General features: G+C 34.4%; 1 protein-coding gene across 8 annotated transcripts in view; it reads right to left on the bottom strand.

Moving 5' to 3' along the window:
* LOC149806869 (cAMP-dependent protein kinase catalytic subunit beta) overlaps positions 1-20,747 on the bottom strand; it is a 489,283-nt gene that overhangs the window by 20,361 nt on the left and 448,175 nt on the right. For all 8 annotated transcript variants that reach the window (XM_089958918.1, XM_089958928.1, XM_089958958.1 and 5 more), the window contains one exon: positions 5,923-6,045. In XM_089958918.1, coding sequence (XP_089815044.1) covers positions 5,923-6,045 — 123 coding nt within the window. The remainder of the gene's footprint in view (positions 1-5,922; positions 6,046-20,747) is intronic.

The following is a 20,747-nucleotide window of genomic DNA, read 5'->3' as shown; positions in this document are numbered from 1 at the left end:
ACATTATCCATACACCAGACCGACCAGTCCTAACACTAACCTCTTAATGCTGAGTGCCAAGTGAGGCAGCTGTTAGTACCATATTTTTAAGTCTTGGGTATGACTTGGCTGAGAATCAAACCCACGACCTAACCGCATCCAAGGCAGATGCTCTAAACACAAGGCCACTGGACCAGTCTATCACAAGGTTTAAGATTTTGGACATAACATTTCTGTAGCCATAATAATGCAGTTTGTGCTTCCAAATGAAATTATGCATCTGTCCAAGAAGAATCAGACAGAAAATAACCTAAGCAATATTTCCTTTACTCTACCAAAAGTTACTGCAGAAAACAATACAAAAAAAAAGTCTTGGAAGGACTTGACAAGGCAAACAGCTGTGACTGACCTAACAAGAATGCCTCATGTCAAGCTCATGATCAAAACATTGGTGTACAATGAGTCACTCCGCACCCAAAATGTCAGAAGGTTCAGCAAGTATAATGCAGAATGAATTGTATTAGCTCTGCTGGCCTAGTGGTTAGACTGACTGGGTGGGACATCATGCTACATGTCTGCGGCATGATGCCCCAGTGCTAGACATCACTATAAACTGTCACACTGCAGACATCAAAGCGATATGACTGAAAAACTGTTAAAGCTATGTTAAAAGTCCAAAGCACACGCACACACACAAATATGACAATCCATCAGGAGATTTAGGAAATATAGGCAAATGAAAAAACTAAACCAAAACCTTAGCACAAAGGGGTAGGTACTCTAGGAGTCAATTTCAGCCTAGATGTAACTTTTATAGATAAAATAAGCCTCTCTTCCTTTAAACATATATCTCATTTGTATCCAAGACCAATTTAATAAAGGAAATAACAGTTAAATAGCCTCTGGTTTTTTCTCTGTTGTGGTACTTACATTCACAGTTTATATATATGTTGGCTAAAAATTGCCAAACAATATACATCAAAACCTGTGCATTTGCATGCAATGTGCATAAAAAACAATGACAAGACTTATAAAACTCGATTTTCATTATGAAACAATCTATAAATGATGTGTATATTTCCATTAGGTTTCGTTTATTACCTATTTTCATTTAAAACGTTCATGTAAATGTTCAGCATGAATAGCTGTCAAAATCTTGCCTGAATTACTTCTGAAAGTCAACGTATATATTTCTTGATCTGCTTCCACAAAAATATAGTGCATATACTTTGTGCATTAATAATAGCCTAATGCTTATGTTTTGTAATTTAAAATGTTCAAAATATCAGAAACGAAAGCAGTTTTGTATATGTACTGCTAGAGGGAAAAGCTTACTTTATGTCATTAATAATTCCACACAAAAATATTCCCTATGATTTTGATTGATCCTAAAATATATTTCTATAAAAAAAAATTGAGAGAGAGAGAGAGAGAGAGAGAGAGAGAGAGAATGTGAGAGATTGAGATTGAAGACCAAAATCTTGTCTTCAGCAGAGCATACTGTAAAGTTGTGTGCTGAAGTGATCATCAAATGGGAAACGAATGAATACTAATTCTAACACATATTGCATTTTTAGTGCTGATGCAAGTTCTTTCATAGCTTTATGTATTATGATTCACATTATTTTGTCATACTCTGAAGAGTTTTGTCATCTGGATTACAAGGCTGTAATGTAGAATATAGTCTACAAAATGAATGAAATTTTTGTCACAAACAGCAAAATCCATATGGATCAGAACAAGAATACAAACACAGAATATACTGAAAAATTATTTATATTCAGCATTTACTTCAACTAGTCTACATGTACAACTTTCACTGAATGATTGTGAACTGGAATTATGCAATGATCATGGTCGGGTGCTCAGGGATCTGTATTACATTACTTGCATATTCTTCTTTTAAAGTTTGTAAAGCAGTGTTGATTTGTCACTTTTTCTGATCTGACATTTTCCATCACATAACATCCACAGCGTAAAGCATTTCACTTAGCATCTGGTGCCATTTTCTATAAAATATAGACTCATTCACTACCTAACTTAACAACAAAATGAATCTGTTAGGCAGATTTAGGCAAAGTAAACTTTTGAAGAAACCTATGTTTTCTTGGAAATGAGGTCATATACATTTGCTATAAAGCGCAAAAAAGGAGAAGTCTTCTTACACAGCAATCATCTTTTTAAGAATATTCTCAAATTTATAAGAGTGGAATTACATGTAATAGATTTTAATACAATGACAAAAACGACTTTTTACTGCTATATTTTTATTTGTTTTAATGCAGCAAAAAAGTGTAATCCATATGCAGCCTTTCACATAAAACATAATTCGCTGAAAAAAGTGTAATGATTATGCCAAAAGCGTAATGGCTGGCATGAATGATAACGTAAGCTGCTTTCTGTTGTTGCTGTGGGTCGACTTCCTTCACGCACCTCATTCGTATTTAACTACACTCGTCCTAGTATTCAGAATGTCCCAAAATGCAATTAGACAAAAATACAAATGACAAGCAACATCTGAATTTCACTTTATTTAATTTTTTAAAAAAACTTTGTACCTGCATTGTGTGGCTCATATGGCAAGAAATATAAAAGGCAAGCTAAGAACACAGTTCATCTTCAATTTCTTTCTCTTAAGAAGGAATGCAAACAAGAATAAGTTTGAAATTTTCATGTGTCTGATAGGTTTGAAAAGTGTCTTCTAAGAGAAAAACATGTTCTCAATTGCTCTAGTAGTTTTTGAGGACATTGCAGATGAAGAAATATGGTGACATGTTTGCATTTTGACGAATATCAGCCCATTTACAATTGAACAAAATTAAATGTTTATTTCATTGTTTCACTGTACACCATATTTATACATTTTACAGTGGACTTGTATGGTATATGTTAACATGTTTTTAAACATTCATTATAACAGAAACATCAGTTTAGATATACTTAATACTTTACAGTCATAGATGTGCAAGGTACCAATGAACACTAATGGACTAAAATTTTCTTTTTTCACAAGGTACCCATGTAACAACCAAAACAATATTTTAGAAGAAGGTTTCATGTATATATGTTATATATAAACAGAAATTTTGTTGTCACATGTGGACCAACTTAAGTTTGTAAATATAGCTCCAATTTTAGCACAAAATGGCATCTGTATAGCCAAATGTGACACCCTGAGCACATGCCTATGTCATATTAAGTAATTTATAAAAATAATTTGTAATTTTAAGTTTATAAAATGTTGGTCAATTAACTGCGAGAGTATTATCAATCAACAACCTACCCCTTTGATTGTGAACTTCATCCAATGTCCAAAAATGAATGTAGATTGACTCATCCGAATTATGAAGAAAACCCAAGAAGGGGATTATGAAGTATCAGGAAATAACGAGTCTCTTGAAGGGACTGAAATTCTACTGGGTTAAATGGATTTGCAGGAATTCAAGATAACAATGTTTCTTCCTTTTAACTGCAGAGTGTTGAAACCATCTCTGTATTCTTCAGCAATAAAAAAAACTTTTCAAATTAATAGCTCTGGTTTCTAGCACGACACCATTTTCATTTAAGACAAAACAGGCACCATTAGAAGTCTTTAGGTGAAAATCCCATCATAATGATCATCCCTTCAAAGGTAGTAGTTTCAACAACATTTTAAGATAGTCACCATGATATCCATTTTGGATGTGTAACTGAAACCATCTTCATTTAGACTACATGAAACACCTATCATAATGGGGTTGTTTTGGGGGATTTGTTTTTGGGGGGAGTAGTGACATAGTTCTCTTCAGGACAGGCATCATGGCAACCATATTGGATGTATGACTGACACCATTTTCATTTAGGCTCAACCAGGTACCTTAAAGAATCTAGTGGTGAAAACCCCAAGCTAATAAAAGTCATCCATTTGGAGAGAAGTAGAGACAGAGACAATAATTTCAAGATAGGACTTTCCATTCAGGTGGAACAGCAATAACCAGATTTTCAAGATGGCTGCAATGGTGGTCATATTGGACATCAGCACCCTTTTCATTTAAGACCAACTGGATATCATAATAAGTCTTTGAGTGAAAACTCCAATTTGAATTGACCATCCATGCAGAAGGAGTAGCAATAACAAGATTTTCAAAATGGCTGTCTTTGCAGCTATACTGGATGTTGGATCAGTATAATTTTCATATAGGACCAATCAGACATCATAAGAAGCCTTTTAGTGAAAACCCCATGTTGATATGACCATCCATTTAGGAGAAGTAGCAATATGATTTTCAAGCTGGTTGCTGTGGTAGATATACTGGATGTAAAAGTTGCAAAATTTGCATCTAGGACTAACTAGACCATGGGATGAATGTGCGCAACAAGTTTCAAGGCAACCCTCTAAATACAGTACTGTACTGAAGCTGAAGCCGAACTGATTAGATTACAGCAATGATTCTTTAATTTTCTTTCATTAATTTACAGGGGATGAAACTCCACATGCAGTAGTGTGTTTGAAGTAAAACTTTTATGCAAACTGATGAGCTGTCTGTTTCTACATTTAAACATCCATATGTATCCTGTGATCACTTTATAGGCAGTTGTCAGAAAAGGTTATCTTTATTATTTGGATAAAATGAGTAATAATAAGGTAATAATGAAGATTCAAAAATGGAAAACTCACATGAATGTGGAGGGATAAAACAAGGCTGCTACCAAGTCGGAAGTAATTATTTCTCCAAAGATACTCAAGTTAAACTGTGGCAACTTTTATGTCCAATATGACACAACTACGAGAGAAAAAGTTTCAGCCATATTGGGTTTATAATTGTCCATATAAAAAAATTACTGAAAAGAAAAGATAATCTGCAGTTAGTTATTGCAAACAATATCCAAACTGGCACTGGTTGGAAATTCAACCAGTGTATTTGTCAATGGCATTTACAGATTCAGGATTTAAATGAGTATCGTGACCGTTTTGAACCTCATAAAGCCTGCATGCAACACTGTATATAGTATGTGCAGTAAATCCATGAAGGGAGAGTTTGTTCAGTAGGAAAGACTATTTTAACTAAATGAGAATGAAATTTTAAAAAAGAAAAGAAATGGAATTTCCCTTTAACACAGCCTCTACCCTAGCAGAGTATGGAAAACTAGATTCAGATAAGGCAAAGTTGTGTTTTCTATGGAAGAAGAACAAAGTTGAACACCTGACACTAATTATGTGAACAGCCTCTGGGACAAGACACTTTGTTCTATCAATTAATCAAGTCTTGAGAGAAGTTAGGGAAAGACTGAATTCCACTAAATTCCTCTCAAGACTTGCTGGTGGAAGTACTCGTGCTACTTATCTAAGCAAGCAATAATGTATACAAGACATCTTGACAATGGAAAACTGAAAAATGAAGACCATTAAAGAAAGAAAATGAAGTAATATGTTGTTCATTACTGTTCTGGGTTCTTTTTATTACTGTTATTTAAATGATCTTCATGCCTGGTGTTATGACTATGTTGTGAACTATCATAAGAAAATTTACAAAATAATTGAAGTTTATATTTTTTATTATTATACATATATATATATACACTAGGCACTTGAAATAATGTATTTGTTGCTCACATATTAGAAACTACACTTATAAATACAAAATAATACTGTTTGGAAGATTTATTATGCTTTTTAGTTGGGCTTCTATTTAATGGGTTGGGACTCCCAGCTGGATGTCTTGGACTGCCAACATTCAAAAATATTCTTTCATAACATATCTGCCAGAAGTACTTTCAGAAACTGAAGAAATTCACAATTTCTAACTAGCTGGCTAATAAAACTTTGGGATCTGTGCCCAGACCTGAAATCCAAAGGTTCTGGGCATGACATTGTAAATTACTAATATTGCTGGGGGACTTCAATTTCACCACTTTCTTCAAAGTCACCTTATTAAGATCACCCTAAATCCAAGTACAACGTACCTTCCCAGACACAATCTTTTCATATATCTGGATGGGCTGGTCAGCAAAGAATGGAGGATATCCAGCTGCCATTTCATACACCAGGACTCCAAGTGCCCACCAGTCAACAGCCTTGTTGTATCCCTGGAATATACAATATCATGTTTAGGGGAAAATGCAAAAAGAAAAGAAGACCTATTTTGCTCTCATGTAATTAAAGTACAAACGTCTAAACAGATCAATCTTTCAGACCACAGAAATGTATAAATTCTGACAGGTTACTGAATACTTGGGTAAGGAACATTATATGTTCTAGGCATTAATGAATGGGATTGAAAGACAGATGTTGAACCATCATGAAATACTGTACTATAATTAATTTAAACATTCTTTAATAATACACCTCACCCCCTTTACACCGTTTCATATCATCTGCATTTCAGTACATAAAGAAACAGAATTGAGACTTTGACTAAACTGTCAGAAAGCTGAGTTAGCATGTCACAAATGTTTCAATTTTATCGTAAAATTTGTACATGCTGAGAGTATAAAGTCTAACATTTTGTTTATTATGGCTGAAAAATCTAGGTACACTTATTAAAAAGATTGGGCTTATACATCAAATAATTTCTAAGAAAAAACTAACCACTTTATGAACTGATTGTGACACTGGTTAAAATGAACAGATACTGTTAATTCACTCAACTTCATGCACCTGTTGGCAAGGAGACAAACACACTAACTATACAGATGCAAACATTGACTGCATGGTGCCATAAACTGTTGCACTCATCATGGTGCAAGAGATAGAAAAAAAGAAAATCTTAGAAATATTGGTAGTTTTATATTATTAAAGTATGTATATGGGTTTGCAACAGTGAAAATTACAATTAATAATTACATTCATCAGTCTCCGGAACAAATTTGCATTGATGCCAAAATATTTACAAGACACTGCATTGAACATTTCCACTTACTGAAGAATAAGAAAAACCTCTGCAATCACCCAAATATTGCGTTTTTGCTGGCATCTCTTGATTTAAATTTTGAGGCAACCAATTGTAATACACTTTTCCTTTGACAACTTGCTAACAGGATCCATTATAAAAACATGAGCCCCTCCAAAGAGACTGACATACTGCTGGCCAAAACAAATGTCCATGAATTCAATTAACTATTTCTTCTCTTTAACTGCTTAATGTTGAAACCATCTCCGATATTTCTGAGGAAATAACATGAACTTTAAAGAGGCCACTTTGACAGCCTTATTTTATGTAATATCTGCATGATTTCATTAAGGACAAACTATAGTCTGAATATACCTTGCCATTTGCTTGTACCCCCATACTGATTTCAATAATAGGAATCTTTTATGCAATAAAATGTGCCCAGAAATTAGTCAATTCATTGATTTATAATTTCTAACCTGACTGTGACCAGAGTGGCCCTAACACTAGAGTCCTCCACACCTTTCATGCTTAACCCTTTACCTCATACAAGTGTCTTTGGACGCCTCTACTCCATTCGCATGGAAGCGCCTTTTGACGCCTCTGCAAGATTCACATAGAAGCGCTTTTTGACGCCTGCTGTAAACATCAGCCATTTTGAGATAGTTTTCGTAGCGCCACCTTCGGGGAAAACCCCCCTATTACATACTACATTCATTTCTGCGAATGACAATTACGTCAGATCACGTGGTCGCTATTCATGCACTGGTCGATATCTGCTATTTAAAGTAACTGGGTCGTAATCTCCACTCGACAAAATGGCAGCTGCGGATTTCATTCAGTACGTACGAAGTTTTCAAGATTAGAATAACAACCAAGAAAGATTCAATAAATTAGGTAAAGGCTCTGATATTAATGTAGGCAGCAATTAGTTTTTATAAATTATCAAATTCAGATGACTTAGTGATATAGACGCACACGAAAACCTTGTAAATTTCGAGTATCGGAAATGGCAGCTACGGTTAGTCACGCGGCCTCACTGACATGACGGTGAACGAGTTCTCTCAAGATTTCGAAGCACATAAAAAATTTCTTCTGTGGAAAATAATTACACAGCTATAACAATCAGACATTACTCTTAAATTTTTCCACATATAATATATGTGTACCAAAAATGTAAAATGCTTAAAATTGTTGTTAAACGTAACATACACTAAACTGCTTAACAGTTCACAGGCAGGATTTCATTCAGTACTTACGAAGTTTTCACGAGTAGAATCTCAACCACGAAAGATTCAATAACTTTGGTAAAGGCTATGATATTTATGTAAGCAGCAATTAGTTTTTATTGATTATCAAATTCAGATGACTTAGTGATGTAGACGCAGACGAAAAACGTGTAAATTTCGAGTATGGGAAATGGCAGTTACGGTCGGTCACGCGGCCTCACTGACATGACGGTGAATGAGTTCTCTCTCGATTTTAAAGCACATTAAATATTCTTCTGTGAAAAATAATTACACAGCTATAACAATCGGACTTTACTCTTCAATTTTTCCATATATAATAGATGTCTACCTTAAACGTAAAATGGTTAAAACTGCTGTTAAACGTAACACCACTACATTGCTTAACAATTCACAGGCATGCCTATGCGGATGCGGTCTGCTAGGTAACAGGTGTTCTATTTATAGCGTGCTGCACTTTGTCACTATGCTCTATGAGGTAAAGGGTTAACAGACTTTCCATATTAACATGGTGTCATACTGCGAACACTATGGGTAAGTCTCCTTCCTCAGACAACATTATGATGTATTTCATCCTATTTGGTAACTGACCGCTCCGGTGGCCTAGTGGTTAGAGCTTCCACCTCAGATGCGGGAGGTGGTGGGTTCGATCACCGGCCAAGTCATAACAAAGACTTACAAAAGTGGTACTAACATATGCCTCACTAGGCGCTCAGTATTAAAAGACTAGTGTTAGGACTGGTCGGCCTGGTGTCAGGATAATGTGACTGCGTGGGACATCATGCTACGTGTCTGTGGCATGATGCCCCAGTGCTAGACATCACTGTAAACTGAAAAAACTGCAGACATCAAAGCGATAAGACTGAGAAATATTTAAAGCTACGTTAAAAATCCAAATCCTCTTTGGTAACTACCGGATAATTCTGTAAATTACCAAAACGTTGAAAGTTTAGGGTTGTATGTCTTTATATACATGAACAAAGATTCGTTAAATCCAGGGAAAAGGCAAATTTGTAGTTGTCATTCTTTTCCTTTGCTTGATTTGACATTCTAAATATGGAAAGCAGACGACATACTATTTTCCTTCTATATACATATATATGTAGTCGCAAATACACCCCTTTGCTGAAAATGGACTTGTCCAGGAACTGGAAGTAATGGTTGTCTTTTACACTGATAACTTCCATTTGGAGTGAAAGCAATGTTAGGGCCCCCTGGGCATAATCAGGTTTGAAATGATAAATCAATAAATGAACTGATTAAGTTCTGATCATCTTTTATTTCATTTGTGCTTTTCGTTTTTTAAATCGTTATTTTTTTTATACAAACAAACAAGACTATAGACATTATTACATGTCCTTTGATGAAAACCCTATGCAAATAAGACAGCCATTCAGGAATGGTAATAACATTTTGAAGATGCTGCTGTAGTGGCCATGTTGAATATAAGATCAGCACTGTTTTCATTAAAGGCCAAGTAAGCATCTTAAGAAGTCTTGTGGTTAAAACCCTATGTCAATATGACCATCATTCTATGAGCAGCACCATTTTAATAAAAGACCAACTAGATATTGTAACATGTGTTCTAGTGAAAAACCCATCAATACGAATTTCTGTCGAGGAGTAGCAACAATAACAAGATTTACAAGATAGCTGCCATTGCAGCCATATTCAATGCCAGACCAACACCATTTTCATTTAGGTTCAAGTGTATCTTACAAAAAGTCAATATAATCAGCAATCCAGAAAGAAAAGCTACAACAGGATTTTCATGAAAGCCACTGTGGTATCCATATTGGAAGCAAGATAAAGCTCCATCTTCATTTACCACCAACTAGACATCAAAGTATTCCACTGAAAACTTCATGTTGATATGGCTTTCCATTCTGGAGTAGCAGCAATAAAAAGATTTTCTAGCTGGTTGCCATGGCAGCTATACTGGCTGTCAGATTAGCACTATTTTCATTTAGGACCTAGTAGATATTATAAGAAGTCTTTTTGTGAAAACCCCATGCTGAGATGACTATCCATTCAGAAGGAATAGCAACAGCAAGATTTTCAAGATGGCTGCCAAGGTGGCAATAATGCATGTCTCAGCAACACCATTTTCATTTAGGATCAACATGACCCAGGATGAATGTATGTGTAAAGTTGCATGGCAATCCTAGTAGAACAAGTGGAGTAGCAGAAAAATGGCTAAAACCACAACACAAAAATAATAACAAGTAAAACTACTGGTATTGCTTGTGTGGGGTGAGAGTTGCAGGAGAGGGAGGTGGTATATCTGTAGTATGGAATCCACCATATATACAAGCATTGGTTTAAATGTTAACTTACAGAAGTAAATAAATTCATGTCTGTTCACAGAAGAATGTGGACATAAACCGGTCTCCATACTGATAGAAGTTTATCCAGAGTTAAAAATGAAATTTGTTTACATATTCTGAAGTCTACTGTTCCAAAACAAAGAATGCAAATACCTGGTCACAAATAAATTCCAGTAAAATTGTTCATTTCTGCATCCAGTAAACCTCATTTCCACATGAATATTGCTACAGTGTAATGTTTGGTTGTAAAAGTGACACCACAGATTAAGTAATCATGGATCCTCAGCTGTAATCTAAGTGTTGTGTATCAAACAATGTGAAATCAAGCGCATTGGGCATTCTGTGTTGAAAGTGATTTTGTCTGTGCAAAATGTTGTTTAATCAGAAGTACGCTTGTTCTTTGATTTGTAGTTGTAAGAAAAGCATAATCTGCTTTCAAACGTCAATACTAGTTCACATTGGTTGGGACTATTTTTTATGCACAACATATGAAAGGTGCAATGTCTGTAAGAATGAACAAAATTATTTGTTCTTCTTTCCATCTCAATAATTTCCCATGAAACAACAACTATGTGATAAAAAGAATCTCATATGAGTAATGATTTAATATTAAATTTATGAAACTCGCTGAATAATGTCCACCTTTTGTGAGATCCTCTATTTATTATATTTAAACTGCATTGTTTGTTAGTCTTTTTAATTTTTTTATATACTTCATTATTGTATGTTGGATGAGTTTGATAAATTCAATATTAAATTATTAACCATTTGAGATCCTCTATTTATATTTAAATTGCATTGTTTGTTAATCTTTTTAATATTTTTATATACTTCGTTATTGTATGTTGTCCAAACTCAAGTTCATTTTCCAAATAGACCTGAATTTTTTTTTTTTAAATTCTATAAACAATACAAAGCAAATAATTTCCTATGAGCATGGATTAACTATTATGATTATTTTCTTGGCCCGAGTCAGGAAAATTGTTTACCACATTTTATATTCTAATTATAACCAAGACTTTATTTTGTAATCATTAGGAACCTTCTTGAAGGTTATTTTCCATTAGGTAATAGTCTTATTTTTAAAAACTGCTAATAGTGACCCAAGGTCAAGTAGAGGATTATATAATCTTGTTTTTCTAGAAAAATTATTCATTTGTGCTTTAAGATCTGAGCAGAATTAATTGTATTATTGTTGTGTCCAGAAGTCTGGTTGGAGATTTTACTTATTTATTCTTTTACCTCATCCAAGCGCCTCTGGACGCCTCTACTTCATTTGCATGGAAGCACCTTTTGACGCCTCAACCCGATTCGCATACAAGCACCTTTTGACACCTCTACACCATTCTCATGGAAGCGCCTTTTTTGATGCCTGCTGTAAACATCAGCCATTTTTAGCAGGATTTCATAGTGCCACCTTCAGGGAGAACCCCCATTCGATACTACATTCATTGGCATGAATGACCATTGCATCAGATGATGCGGTTGCTGTTTAATCTTTGGTCGAAATCTGCTATTTGAAGTAACTGGGTCATATTTTCCACTCTCCAAAATGGAGGTGGCGGATTTTGTTCAGTACTTACTCAAGTTTTCATGCTTAGAATCAAAACTATGAAATCTTCAAAAACTTATGAAAAGTAACTGATATTGATGCAATTAGTTTTTATAAATTATCAAAGTCAGATGATTTAGTGATGTCGCAGACAAAGAACTTGTAAATTTTGAGTATCAGAAATGTCAGTGACAGTTGGTCAATTGACTTGATGGTGAACGAGTTCTCTCAAGATTGTAAAGCAAATAAAAAAATCTTCTGTGAAAAATAATTATACAGCTATAACAATCAGATTTTACCCTTATATCTTTCAATACATAATATATGTGTACAAAAAATGTAAAACAGTTAAAATTGCTGTTAAACGTTACACACACTACACTGCTTAACAGTTAACAGGTAGGCCTATGTGTATGGAGTCGAATAGGTAACAGGTGTTCTATTTACAGCACACTGCACTGGGTAACTTTGCTACATGTATATCGAAGGGCTAAAAAACCATACACTCTATGAGGTTGTTGTTGTTGTGGGTTTTAATGCCATTTTTCTGCACACAATAGGCTATGCATGGTGGTCAGTATTAATGTGGAGGAAGAACCCAGATAAACCCCCCGGAAGAACCACTGACCCATGAGAAGCTACTGGCAAGCTTTCTCACATACCATATTGGCCGAATCCTAGACTTGAACCCACGCAGACAGAGGTGAGATGGCAGTGATCTGTAATGGAGAGCACTTTAGACCACTTGGGGCCCCACTCTATGAGGTAAAGGATTAAATTATTTATTCACTGGAAATACAAAGTGCTCATCAAAAATAATGTTCTTGGGCATTAAGACTTGAATTTATAGCAAAATTTCAAATAACAATATATTTTTGGATAGTATTATTGTCATCCAACAAAAGATTGTTGGTACATCAGCACTACATGGGTCACCACAGGCACATCAAAACTTCAAGCACTGGATTTCCAATAAAGTTTATTCAGAACTTTAATCATTAAGACTTGCATCTGTAATTCTATGATTATTTGGGATTTGATTCACAATACCTTATGTTCCTTTTTTTTAAATTTTCACTGTATTATAGGGAAATAAATTATTTGTTGAATTTAACAAAGCTTTTCTGTTACATATTCTAAGACAATAGAGTCATAATAATGTATAATAACAATCAATAAAATTTATGTAATTCAATTATATTTGAAACATTTGAGAAATGTGAAAACATAAAATGTTCAACAAAAAAAAAATGATGTCACAATTTGCATTTGAAAGCACATATCCTTGAATAATGCTAATGCTTGTTTACTCATGCAAATATCCAAAATATGATCAGACAGACTATTATCTACATTCAGGCACTGCTTGATACTGAAGAAATTAATGTGAAAGTAATTATTGTGTCTGATTCAAATATCGGTCATTTCACAAATAATAAATGCAATCTCTACATTTTTATTCAACTGATCCCAAGTACTATTTGCTCAGAAATGCATGGAAATAAATGATGGTATATCTTTGAATTAACACTGTTGCACAATATTTTTATTTTTTTCTAATGACATTTCCATGAAATTAAGTACCCACAAATATGCATTTTCTAACAAAACCTTGAAATTTTAAATTTTATATCCATGAACATTAAAGTGACTGATAATATTAGCTAATTTTTCTGATAAGTTTGATAACACATCTGAAGTTTCATAAACTTCCTTAAAACCAAGACAAATTCAAAGATCATGTATATGCAAATAATCTTCTAGTGCAAGCTTAAGTATTTTGGTTTTCAATTCTTACAAAACAGCAGCGATTCTTTTTCAAAAGTTTAAGACCTGAATAACTGACATGTTTAGACAACAATGTAACCATCCTTGGATGACTGGATTGTAGGATTCAAACCCAAACCATTTCAGGCACCAGTCAGGCCCCCTCACTACTGTGTCACTGTGACTCCTCAACTGATATGCTGTGAACAGGTACCCAGGTACCCACCCATTTATAATAACCCAGGAAATAAAATGAGCCATTGGGGTACCTATTTACTGTATACAAGTTTTCTAACAGTGTACGTGGCCCCATAAACCACTGGCTTGTAAAGGCAGCCCTCACATTGTTTTCAAGTTGACAATCCTTTTGATGAAGATGCATAAATAATACATATACTTGTTCAGGGCCAAGTAGAGTTCTGCCTCTTCGTAAATGTTTTAGCTTAATCTCTAAGCTGTTTTCCTACATGACAACCCTCTGACTGAGCAGCGAGTTATACTTGCTTAGTGGCAAGTAACAGGGTGGTTATTTGATATTGCTACACAACTGATGTGTTCATTGGCAAACTTCAATATATTTCAGAAACTATTTGATTAAAGTGTTATTTATAGAGCCCAAGCTCAGTCTCTATATAAGCATTTATATATTATAGTGAGGCTAAGGAAAGGGAGCCTGATATTATTTATGATGTCTAGATAACAATGATTTACTAGACGATAATGAAGGATTTCAAAACTTTAACAGAAAATCAGGATTAATTCTTTGACTTTGTAATGGATGACATTATAAAGTTACATCTATAGGAAACTGTGAACTAAAAAAATGTGGACTTAACTAAGTTTTCATTGTTTATTTTAAGAGACACATGGAATTAACATATTCGGGATATTGTGAATCATATAAATCTTAACTATTTTTATACCACCATGTGACCTGTAACTGAATTTATCATGTTAATGGATTTAAAATGTCAAGCATTGTGAATTTAGTGAATTTTAACAAATTGTAAGTTATTAATTTATTTGTGACATATTCTATTCAATAATAAAAGTATATTTGTACAGTTTTGTTCTTAATTTTCCTATCCTCCTATCTATCAATCCAGTTGGGCTTACTTATTTTTCCAAAATTGCAACTTTGACTCACTAATGACAAGTCACCCATTCATAGAGAGACATGCAAAACACACCCCGACTTGTAAAATTTGACCACTGAAAAAAGTACACTTTTACATACTGTTCATGCCAGTGTCAACCTACAATAAAGCAGTTCAGGCTGTACACATTTAATACAATTTTCCTTTGATCTGGGTGCCCAGATATCATTTAGACAGAGAGGTACCCAGGTAGATGTTTACTAAAATTTTCACAGATCTATATTTAGCTTGTGAAAGTAAATTCAGACATGTATTAAATCCATGGAATAGGAAGAAAGGTTTAGAGCACTTAGTTTGCAATGTAGCATTCGGTCAGCATAGCTGTTGCATTATAATGAACATTTTTAATTTGATATGCCCACTATAACTTCCGCATTGTGTTCCTCATCAGGGGTGCTTTCAGCATAGATGTTCACTATGGCTAATAAAGGAGCTTATTTAGAAAGTGTGTGTGTGTGTGATTTAGATTTTTAATGTAGCTTTAACAATTTGAGTCATGTCACTATGTCTGCAGTGTGGCAGTTTATTGTGATGTCTAGCACTGGGGCATGTCCCACCCAGTTGCATTATCCTACCAGGCTGACCAGTCCTAGCACTAACCTCCCAATTCTAAGTGCCATTTTTATGTCTTTGTTACACTGCGAGAATAAAAATTGAAAAAAAAAATTAAATAATTTTAAAGCAAATTTTCAATGTGACTTCAACCAAAAGTAAAAGGGGTTAGTTTTCGTGTGGCAGACTGGTCTCAGCTTCACAATAATTCATCCTAAGTATGAAGAAAATCCATTATTTAGGAAATATAAGCAATGAAAAACTTCAGCTAAACCCATATAAAAATGTTGACAACAATGCCACAGCTTGAACAGTTACTGAATACAAATTTTTAAAACTGCCATGCAGTAAAGTGTGCTTATGTAATATTGTGGAACAAAGAGTTTTTTTTTTATAAAAATGTATTCGGCTGTCAGAAACCGGAGTGATAATTCTTATTTCTACAAGGAACTGTAGACTTCAACACAACAGATTGTAGCATACATCATCATCTTCCATCTTGGATATTTTGTAGGGATTTGAACGTGAAATCAGTAGAACATTTTGTTATTAGGACTACTAAAATTTTATTCTCGGATTATTTTTGGATTTGATACTATAAAACTAAGTTCATATTTTTCATTTTTACAGAATTTTTCCAGGGAAATAAAATACTTTTTAAAAGCTTGTTGTTTTCACTCTTTCTTGTGTTACTGTTTATTCGAGCCTGAACTAGTGACATAAGATTTTCATTATAAAATCGTTAGGGAGGGGTGTGTGCGAACAAATGGAAGGGTATGAGAATATTATAGCACTGCAATCTTTGATTAAAAGCTCCATGATAAATCATTGGAAATGTTTACAGACTTTAAGAGCAGCCACAATCCTAGGCAGAGAATACATTAGTCTAATCACAGGGGCCAATTTCACTCTTGCAAGTAGTCATGTATCAACATCCAGGGATTGTTATCTGCTTTTACTATAGAGCTCAGACAACCACATATAGTTGGTACAATGCTCAACCTAACTTGCTATTACTTGTGTACACTAATCAGCTAAAAAGCCCCCACTCTGACAATACTGACTTGATATTGAATTACACAAGCTGCGGGGGCCCCAAAGTGCAGAAGGGTAGTGGGTAATAAAGACTTTATTTAGAGAAGGTAACTCAATTAGTTACAGAACTAATCTACCTTGATCTCTTCTATCTGTTATGTTAGGTGTACTGAACTGTGTCAATACATGTGAAATTGAGGTTGCCAAATTAGGTATGCATAATTTCTAGGTAGACCATTCACCCCAGCTCTGAAAGTTCACAATAAATAATTGCCTTTTTAAATATGGTGTTTACTTATCAATACAAATCCCCTTGCCAACAGCAGCAAATCTGGAGGAACTAATTCAACTCCAACAGTATGAGTAATGGTAAACCAGTTGAAACACTATCATAATAAAAATTACTTAACATTTCTAAATGCTGATGATAATGGGCTTGAAACTGACACTATCAAGCTAGCATTTATTTAAGTTAAAATTCTGATGTGCCAGTAAATTACTAGCCCAAAAAATGAATTACACATTTCTTGCTGGTGATATTTTTTATTCAAAATATGAATAAGATAGTATTCACTGAAAACAGCTTTTTTTCTGCAAGCTGAAAATATTACAGAAAGTTCATTTAACACCTAGTGATCAAACTTGTATTTATCAGAATAGACCCATCCTTGATGCAAGCTACTGCCTGTCAAAATGTACGTGAGTTACATTGTTATTTATCCACATGTGCTCGAAAAATGTTTCCAAATCTGCACTTAATGAATTTGGTGCTACTTTCAGTATTAAGTTTTCCTAAGTCTAAAAAGACTGAAAATGCATGAACAGAACAATGTTTATGGGTTTGTTTTTCAGTTACAAACAATTTAAAAAGACTGTTTGAAAAAAAATGTTTTCATTATCAAACAAACATGGCCTTCCAAACATATTTATAATTCATTTTACCATCATTTAAATGTCTCTGTATAATTAGTTATCATGCCTTGTATCCACTCTTGATTTACTTGATGGACCTTCGGATAGTTGTAGAGTGCACAAATAAACAGTGTGGTAGTTCTGCTTGTCAAAGATTACATTAGTGAATGTTGAAATATATTGCAAGTCCATATATACCAGGTTCAGCAATAGAGCACTTCAGGAAATATTCAAATATCTGAGCTTCATTTTAGAAAATTAAAAGAAATACTAAAATAAATTTAATCAAGAATTACTGTTTCCTATCACCATTTATCTCTCTTCAATTTAAGATTGAAATATATTATCCTTGTCATATTGTGCATTAAACGAACCAAAGGTCAATTTGATGATATATTTTCTGTACGCTTTATTGGTGATGCTTACACACATTCATTTTAATGCTCTTTATATTGAATAAATAACATTCTATTTGTGCCACTGTACTCATTTTTTGATGCTATCAATGGTACATGTGCTGTGACATCTAATCTCATATACATATTATATGTAATAATTTGTTTAATTATTATCCATAAACAATCCTTATTTTAAAATGGAAGCATAATAAAACAAAATGGAATAAAAAAAAGTTGGGCATGCAAATGCTACCAGCTTAAAGAGTCAGCAATCAAGATCATGTATCAGGTCAATTTTTTTTCAACTGACCTAACACTGCTCAAAATCTTATTGTGTAAGTAACAATTGAACTACCATAAATTATCCTAGACATTCACAAATGTGAACCAAGATAGCAAGCCAACAAAGCAAAAGGAGTACCCTGAGAATTCAATAGGTATGAAAATGATACACCTGTGCCACATATCAATATAATTCACAAAACATAGCCCACAATACAATACATGATTGATACACGCAAGAACTTTGTGGTCTTTCCATCTTTAGAATGTTTGTCAGTGGTAGGTGGTGCCCTTTTATGTGATTTACTGGAAGCATTTCCAGTATATAGATTACAGACAGGCATATCCTTAGCATCTATTTAGATGCAAATCTTGTTCATGACAAGATAACAAAAACACTTTCAAACAGACTACCTGTTGTCATTGATTTTCATTCAACATTCTAGGCCATTTAAGGCTGCTTCATTTGATCAGATGCAGGACTCACTTTTGCTGCCTGACAGAGGTGTTTTGATCAAATAATTATCTTTACTTCTTAATTCCATTTTTTTCTCTAAATTCTTATTTCTTTAATTGCTATTAATCCCAATAGGAATATATGGTTTTATAGCACATGATCCTGCAGGGCTAAATTGTTTGAGAAAAGAAATGTGCGAGTTTGATTTAGATCTTTTAAACAGTTCTAACAAGTTTTCAGTCACATTGCTATGATGTCTGTAGTGTGGCAGTTTATAGTGATGTCTAGCACTGGTGCATCATGCTGCAGACATGTAGCATCATGTCCCACCCAGTCACATAATCCTGACACCAGGCCGACCAGTCCTAACACTAACCTCTTAATGCTGAGTGCCTAGCGAGATAGCTGTTAGTACCATTTTTATAAGTCTTTGACATCATTTGGCTGGGGTTCAAACACGCAACCTCCTGCACCTGAGGTGCTCTAACCACTAGGTCACTGGAGCAGTCTTGAGAAAAGAAATGAAAACCACATTCTACTTTTAAATTTTTGGGATTTTAATTTGGATTTCTGCCCTTTTGTACATCTGCTGAATGGGTGATTGACCAGCATGCCATCAATTTTTGTCCACCCAGTATGTACATCGGACTCATATTTAACTCCATTTTCTGGCTCAAAAATCACCCAATGGTTCCTCCACTAACACTTTTCCAGCTCCAATAATTTGATGTCATAACTTTAAAAATTATTGTCATTATAATTATCATCAGCAAGTATCTGCAGAATGAAATCGCCGTCCGAAGAACCACACTGGGAGTTAGTAATTCAGGGTTTCCTAGGTAACCCATATTGTAAACACACATTTGAAAAACTTTGTTGATACGAGATTCAAACCACAACATAATGCTTGTTCCCAGGCACAATGTGGCAATCAAATTTTGTCTTAACAACTGTTCTTGTCAAAAAAAGCCCATATGCGTAAATAGTTGCCTACCTGAAAAACTGATGTCATTACAAGCGCTACATATATTGGCATGACTAACATAGTGAAAAGCACTTTAACGGTGAATGGTTAAGGAAAAATTTTATATTGTGCCGAGTACATTTTCATGTGCGCGGCTTTCAATTAATTTGTGGGAGTTCTTGTGCATCGCAGCTCCATGTGAACGAATTTGTACAAATTTTGTGATTCGCATGCTCTGGCATCGTCTCCGTTTACATACTTTCCATAACAATTAATGATCAACTTTTACACCAAGTTTTGCTGTAGTTTTGCCAACATTTCCTGAATGTCGAATAAGATACCTAAATTACTAGTGATTGTTCACCCTGGAATGAAACAAAAAATATCCACTGATGAGAACCGAGTTGAACATATTTTTCTGTGTGGCACTAGTAGTGTAGCTTTCAAATTCGACAAAAGTAGGCAAGATACAAGTCTACAAAGAAACTTCACATAAAAATGTTTAATAAATGATAAGCAAAATACTTGATTTACATGTGAAACACATTTGGAATGTCTCCTTTATGCTGAAAAAGCTGTTGGGATAAAATAATAAGCACTGCATTGGCTGAAGGGAAGGGTGTGGTGTGTGTGGAGGGAGCAATATTGTTTTTGACGACTTCCATAATTAAACTACTGGGGCCAGAGACCAGTTTAAAGTAGTATTATCTTTTTCACATAAAGTGAAATTTTAGTAAACAATCACAGTGCAGCAAAAAAAATCTTGATAATTTCTGTGGAGAATTATACTCAGTGTTTTCTTCTCTGGCAAATGTTTGCACAATCATACATACATGTTGTTGTTGTTGTGGTGGTGGGGTTTAACGCCATTTTTCAGCACATGATAGGCTATGCATGGCGGCCAGTATTAATGGCGGAGGAAGAACCCAAGAACCCGGGAAAACCCTGGGAAGAACCACCAACCCATGAGAAGCTACTGGCAAGCTTTCTCACATACCCACATTGGCCTAATCCTGGACTTGACCCCACGCAGACAGAGGTGAGATCCGTAATGAAGAGCACTTTAGACCACTCGGGGACCCATATACATACATGTAAACAGACACACACACACATAATCAAAAATATACATATGTGTATAATACAAATTCCAGGAAAGATCATTTTATGTACACTGCAAAACAACAGATTATTCTTCAAGAATACTATGCAATATTTTATTTTAATTATAATTATTATATACATATTT

This window comes from Sinohyriopsis cumingii, chromosome 1 (genome assembly GCF_028554795.1).
Source record: "Sinohyriopsis cumingii isolate HCF-2022 chromosome 1, ASM2855479v2, whole genome shotgun sequence".
NCBI lineage: Eukaryota > Metazoa > Mollusca > Bivalvia > Unionida > Unionidae > Sinohyriopsis > Sinohyriopsis cumingii.
This window is presented reverse-complemented; position numbering and strand designations above follow the sequence as displayed.